Source organism: Ranitomeya variabilis, chromosome 2 (assembly GCF_051348905.1).
Source record: "Ranitomeya variabilis isolate aRanVar5 chromosome 2, aRanVar5.hap1, whole genome shotgun sequence".
Lineage (NCBI taxonomy): Eukaryota > Metazoa > Chordata > Amphibia > Anura > Dendrobatidae > Ranitomeya > Ranitomeya variabilis.
This window is the reverse complement of record NC_135233.1, coordinates 954,199,625-954,206,764: the sequence shown is the minus strand read 5'-3', so window position 1 is coordinate 954,206,764 and position 7,140 is coordinate 954,199,625. Positions and strand designations below refer to the sequence as shown.

Sequence of the window (7,140 nt, the reverse complement as noted above, 5' to 3'; positions counted from 1 at the left end):
GATTTCTTGGATTTAAAGATTAACGCATTGGCTAATGGTAATCTATCCACTGAGGTATTCAGAAAAGTAACAGCAAAAAATACTCTGTTACATGCTACATCATCCCACCCACCCTCGGTAATCAAAGGGATACCTATGGGACAATTTTTGAGAGTTAAACGCATATGCTCGGATGATCATTCCTTTGAAAGGCAAGCAAGGGATTTGAGCACGTGATTTAAAAATAGAGGATATAGTCATATGAATATCAAAAAGGGATACAACAATGCGAAATACAAATCAAGAAATGAGTTGTTGTATAAAAATATCTGTTATAATGGGGCTAGTCGTGAAGAAGATTTTTGTCCGCGTTTAATTGCCACGTATAACAATAAATGGCCTGAGTTTTGCCAAATAATCCGTAAACATTGGCAAATTTTATTAACTGATCCTATCCTTAAAAAATGTTTGCCCCCCCTCTCCCCTTATCACGGCCAGGAGAGCCAAAAATTTGAAAGATATGTTGGTTCATAGTCACTACCAACCCATGAAAAAAGAAACTTGGCTGGATAACGTAGGTTTCTATCCATGCGGGCATTGCAAGGCATGTGATAATGTGGTCAAAAGTAAAACCTTCACGAATACCATGGGTAATAGAACATATTCTATTAGACACTTTATCTCATGTGCTCCCAAAGGCGTGGTTTATTGCGCAGAGTGCCCGTGTGGCAAAATTTATATAGGATTGACCACTAGAGAACTACGCATTCGCACAAGGGAACATGTCAGAGACATTGAGAAAAGTAAAAATATAGAGGACCCGTCTCAATTAAAAACTATACCCAGACATTTATTTGAACATCATAATAGTGAATCCAGTCTTTTGAAAGTCAAGGGTATTGACATTGTCCAAATGGGGTCAAGAGGGGGAAATATGGCGAAAAGCCTAGCGAGACTGGAAAGCAAATGGATCTACAGATTAGGTAGTATAGCCCCCATAGGGCTTAATGAGAATTTTGGTTTTTCGGCTTTTTTGGAGTAGTTCATTCCTGGGCATTATAGTGTTTTTTAGGGGTTTTGGGATGTTTTATGAATTTTAATTCTTTTTCTTTTTATCATTATTACAGATTCCATCTGTTATGGTATATGGACTTTATGTATTATCCTTTCTTCATTCAGGATATTTAAAGGACGGCTCGAGATACTGCAATTGAAGACACAGAAAGAATAAAATAAAATGTATTATTTATGCGGCACTTGTCACTTTAAGCCTTCATGGCCATTTAATAATTTGGGAGTAATTGTAAATAAATTATTATAATTAGCACTTTATTGGTTCACCAGGTCACTTTATATTGTGTATTACGTATCCATTATAAGGGATATGATTGCGTGTTTTTTTATATATTTTTAATTTTTATTGTTATGTATTATTAATCCTTCACGGACTATTGTCTAGTATGTTAGTCAGTATTTAGGTGGTACACATTATGAATTTGTTTGTTAAAATTGTTGTATATTATAATTGTAGGGTGTCACTAATACCTGTGTCCTCTCTAGCCTTTTAATGCCTTCTGTGCTTCCGGAATGTGCGCTGCTGGGCGATCTGACTACGCACGGACGTCACCGATTCCGGCACTTGGGATTTAGCTGGCACGCAGTACGCTCATCATTGGGCGCCTGCCTGCTTGCGGTCCACAGCCCGGAACTGGTGAGGTCATTTCCGGTGCGCGTCTGATGACATCAGTGCCCTTTGTGTTTCCGGAACCACGTGGCCCTTTTCCGGCGTCCAAAACATTTCTCTGATTGGAGGAGGTATGATTTAAATGTCCGACGTCCCTCTACCCCGACACGCCCCCTGAGGAAGTGTTACGAAACGCGCGTCGGGGTATAGGAACGGAGACACGGACATCATACCACATGTGAGTGAATCCTTGGCCTTCTTTTGCTCATTACATTTGACCTATAACAATTTGTAGTTAGCATGTCAGTATAGAGGTAGTGAGCATAAAAATACATGCTGTTTTGCAGTAATTAATTTATTAAAGCTTCACTTACCTTTTTATAGATGCTCATTAGAGCGTCATGCACGAATTTCATGACTGGGTCTGTTCATATGGGCGTATATATTGCTAAGTTGATTCCTCTATCCGGTGTGTCATTTGATGTTATGTGGATTTCTCCGCTCCACAAACATTTGGAGGTTTTTTTCTTTCATTGTTAAAAATTATTTTGGTTATTTTTTGTAATTATTAATAATCTATTTTCTATACATTTTGAACATTGTGGTTAAGTCTGGTTGAGTATTTATCATGGCGATTTTCAGACTTTATTGGTAGATTTGAGTATATGGATATACACAATGAAATAATAGGGATCATAATTGGTTGATTTAAAACGTGTGCACATAGCCTAAAATTGCACTGCAATCGGATGTAAATTGGATGCTAGGTGTGAAAATCGCAGAACACTCGTCGATTTTTTCGGTCCGGAAATCGGACCTTTTTTTCCTCGCATATGGGTATGAGCCCCTATACCGACACTCCCCATACAGACGTCACACACTGATCCCTACACTCCCCATACAGACGTCACACACTGATCCCTACACTCCCCATACAGACGTCATATACTGGTCTCTATGGTAACAGACCGGTCAATTTCCTCTCTCCTTAGTTTCTATTCTTGGCCATGGAATGACGTCATCTTACAGTAAGAACCAATCAGACGTTTGCTTTCACTTTTAAGTAACAAACATGCAGAGCAGTGACGTGGGTCTCCGTCCCGGCGGCCCCCGCTCTTCACACACTGCACCGTGCCCGCTGCCCGGTCTCTAGCGTTTCACGGAGCTCACAACCTTTCTTATGTGCGGTGACAGCGGCACATTACCGCCCCGCCCTCCCCGCCGTGACGTGTGTGAGAAGCGCCGGACGTGACGGGTGTTTGTCCGGCAGTTGTGCGTCTGTTTGGTAACGTACAGTATCAGGATGGGTGTCCCCAAGTTTTACCGCTGGATCTCCGAGCGCTATCCCTGCCTCAGTGAGGTGGTGAAGGAGCATCAGGTAACGTGCCAGCGTGACGTAACCGTGACATCACTGCTCTCCGGGTCAGGGGTGACGTGTCCGGTTCTCCCCATGTTCCGTGTATTGTAGCACAGGGAGCTGTGTGCTGGTCCTGTGCAATATGTATTATGACGTAACCAGCATGGTTCACACGGTGTGATGCCCTCTGCCCCTGACAGGTCTCTGACACAGAAGTGACCCCAGGGCGCCAGCTACAGACCCTTCCCTGTGTGACACAGGACTGACCTCCATTAGTGGCACAAGACTGACCTCTCAGCGGGGGGTCCCAGCTACAGACCCTTCCATTAGTGACACAGGACTGACCTCCATTAGTGACACAGGACTGACCTCTCAGCAGGGAGTCCCGGCTACAGACCCTTCCAATAGTGACACAGGACTGACCTCTCAGCAGGGGTCCCAGCTACAGACCCTTCCATTAGTGACACTAGACTGGTCTCTCAGCGGGGGGTCCCAGCTACAGACCCTTCCATTAGTGACACAGGACTGACCTCTCAGCGGGGGGTCCCAGCTACAGACCCTTCCATTAGTGACACAGGACTGACCTCTCAGCGGGGGGTCCCAGCTACAGACCCTTCCATTAGTGACACAGGACTGACCTCTCAGCGGGGGGTCCCAGCTACAGACCCTTCCATTAGTGACACAGGACTGACCTCTCAGCGGGGGCCCCAGTTACAGACCCTTCCATTAGTGACACAGGACTGGCCTCTCAGCGGGGGGTCCCAGCTACAGACCCATTAGTGACACAGGACTGACCTCTCAGCGGGGGCCCTAGCTACAGACCCTTCCCTTAACCCTCCGTCAGGGGCAATATGTTTCATAACGAGTTTAGGGGCATTGTTCCTGTCCGGCACAGGCTAGAAAATTAGCTATATTTTCCTTTTTAAAACAATTCAATGCTCTAAAAGTGATCAGTTACCTTAATAGGAATGTAATAAATGAGAATACACATAATTAGGTGGAAAAAAAAATGTTTTATAACCAGAAAAGTAATATGTTTCTATGTCTTGAGCATCCTCCTCACTCTCTCCATCTTGATCTGTATCAGACACATCTGGACATTCCTCCACATCATCTTCTGAATCAATGTCACTTTCTTCCCCTAAATCTTCTTGCTGTAAGGGTTCTGTCTCATCATCAAGCAGTATATTTTGCACTTGCTGAACATGAAGGGCATTGGACAAGTCAAATATTCTCCTCGCCATTTCAGAAGAAAAGCTGAAGCGAGAGAGAGAATATGTGTTAGGGTGCAATGTGCCTGAGAAGCACACTCTTATTTCTAACAAAACCTTCTATGACAAATCCACAAATTTAGCACTAGCTATTCATAAAACAAGCTAAAAAAAATTGGGATGAATAAAAACAGCAAATTCTAAGGGTACCGTCTCACTGTGGCACTTTTGTCGCTACGACGGCACGATCCGTGACGTTCCAGCGATATCCATACGATATCGCTGTGTCTGACACGCAGCAGCGATCAGGGACCCCGCTGAGAATCGTACGTCGTAGCAGATCGTTTGGAACTTTCTTTCGACGCTGGATCTCCCGCTGTCATCGCTGGATCGGTGTGTGTGACACCGATCCAGCGATGCGTTCGCTTGTAACCAGGGTAAACATCGGGTTACTAAGCGCAGAGCCGCGCTTAGTAACCCGATATTTACCCTGGTTACCATCGTAAATGTTAAAAAAAACAAACCGTACATACTCACCTTCCGGTGTCCGTCAGGTCCCTTGCCGTCTGCTTCCCGCACTGACTGACTGCCGGCCGTAAAGTGAAAGCAGAGCACAGCGGTGACGTCACCGCTGTGCTCTGCTTTCACTTTACGGCCGGCAGTCAATCAGTGCGGGAAGCAGACGGCAAGGGACCTGACGGACACCGGAAGGTGAGTATGTACGGTTTTGTTTTTTTTTTAACATTTACGATGGTAACCAGGGTAAACATCGGGTTACTAAGCGCGGCCCTGCGCTTAGTAACCCGATGTTTACCCTGCTTAGCCGGGGACCTCGGCGTCGTTGGTCGCTGGAGAGCTGTCTGTGTGACAGCTCTCCAGCGACCACACAACGACTTACCAACGATCACGGCCAGGTCGTATCGCTGGTCGTGATCGTTGGTAAATCGTTTTGTGTAACGGTACCCTAACCATCAAAGGTGTGACGCATTCAGGGGCAATGAGACGGATAAGCCAAAACACTGATATCTGATCTCCTGCAGCTCTGCAGCACAAGAGGCTTCTCAGGTTTCACACAGCCTTTAAAGTTAGGAAGGTACTGGGAGGAGGGTGTTTCCCAGACAAACCACTGAAAATAGAGAAATGAAACTTAGGCTACTTTCACATTAGCGTCGTGCACTGCACGTCGCTATGCGATGTTGCGGCGCACCGACGCTAGCTGTGAATGCGCCGCACAACGGGGGCAGCGGATGCAGTTTTCCAACGTATCCGCTGCCCCATTGTGAGAGGCGGGGGTGGAGTTCCGGCCGCGCATGCGCTTTCGGAAATGCTGCAGACGACGCACCAAAAAACGTTATAAGCAAAGTTTTTGGTGGCGACGGTCTGACGCAACCGTCGCACGACGGTTGCGACGTGTGGCAATGTGTCGCACTGCGTCGCTAATAAGTCTATGGAGAAAAAACGCATCCTGCAAGCACTTTTGCAGGATGCGGTTTTTCTGCAAAATGACACATAGCGACGTGCAGTGCACAACGCTAGTGTGAAAGTAGCCTAAGTGAGCTGCGCCTGTCAGATCAGTTGCCCCTGATGGAGGGTTAGTGACACAGGACTGACCTCCCAACAGGGGTCCCAGCTACAGACCCTTCCATTAGTGACACAAGACTGACCTCTCAGCGGGAGCCCCAGCTACAGACCCTTCCATTAGTGACACAGGACTGACCTCTCAGCAGGGGTCCCAGCTACAGACCCTTCTTTCTCTGACACAGCACTGACCTCTCAGTGGGGGTCCCAGCTACAGACCAGACCCTTCCATTAGTGACACAGAACTGACCTCTCAGTGGGGGTCCCAGCTACAGACGCTTCCATTAGTGACACAGAACTGACCTCTCAGCAGGGGTCCCAGCTACAGACCCTTCTTTCTCTGACACAGCACTGACCTCTCAGAGGGGGTCCCAGCTACAGACCCTTCCATTAGTGACACAGGACTGACCTCTCAGCGGGGGGTCCCAGCTACAGACCCTTCCATTAGTGACACAGGACTGACCTCTCAGCGGGGGGTCCCAGCTACAGACCCTTCCATTAGTGACACAAGACTGACTTCTCAGCGGGGGGCCCTACTACAGACCCTTCCATTAGTGACACAGGACTGACCTCTCAGCGGGGGGTCCCAGCTACAGACCCTTCCATTAGTGACACAGCACTGACATCTCACCATTTTTCCCAGCTACAGACCCTTCCATTAGTGACACAAGACTGACCTCTCAGCGGGGGTCCCTGCTACAGACCCTTCCATTAGTGACACAGGACTGACCTCTCAGCTAGGGCTCCCAGCTACAGACCCTTCCATTAGTGACACAAGACTGACCTCTCAGCGGGGGGTCCCTGCTACAGACCCTTCCATTAGTGACACAGGACTGACCTCTCAGCGAGGGCTCCCAGCTACAGACCCTTCCATTAGTGACACAAGACTGACCTCTCAGCGGGGGTCCCTGCTACAGACCCTTCCATTAGTGACACAGGACTGACCTCTCAGCGGGGGGTCCCAGCTACAGACCCTTCCATTAGTGACACTAGACTGACCTCTCAGCGGGGGGGACCCAGCTACAGACCCTTCCATTAGTGACATGGGACTGACCTCTCAGCTGGGGGTCCCAGCTACAGACCCTTCCATTAATGACACAGCACTGACATCTCACCATTGTTCCCAGCTACAGACCCTTCCATTAGTGACAGGACTGACCTCTCAGCGGGGGTCCCTGCTACAGACCCTTCCATTAGTGACACAGGACTGACCTCTCAGCGAGGGCTCCCAGCTACAGACCCTTCCATTAGTGACACAAGACTGACCTCTCAGCGGGGGGTCCCTGCTACAGACCCTTCCATTAGTGACACAGGACTGACCTCTCAGCGAG

General features: G+C 47.8%; 1 protein-coding gene across 2 annotated transcripts in view; it reads left to right on the top strand.

Annotated features, from left to right (window-relative positions):
* The first annotated feature begins 2,724 nt into the window (after window positions 1–2,724).
* The window catches only part of XRN1 (5'-3' exoribonuclease 1), a 175,547-nt gene continuing 171,131 nt past the window's right edge, over window positions 2,725–7,140 (top strand). For both annotated transcript variants that reach the window (XM_077290791.1, XM_077290790.1), the window contains exon 1: window positions 2,725–3,041. In XM_077290791.1, coding sequence (XP_077146906.1) covers window positions 2,967–3,041 — 75 coding nt within the window. In that variant the 5' untranslated portion in view covers window positions 2,725–2,966. The remainder of the gene's footprint in view (window positions 3,042–7,140) is intronic.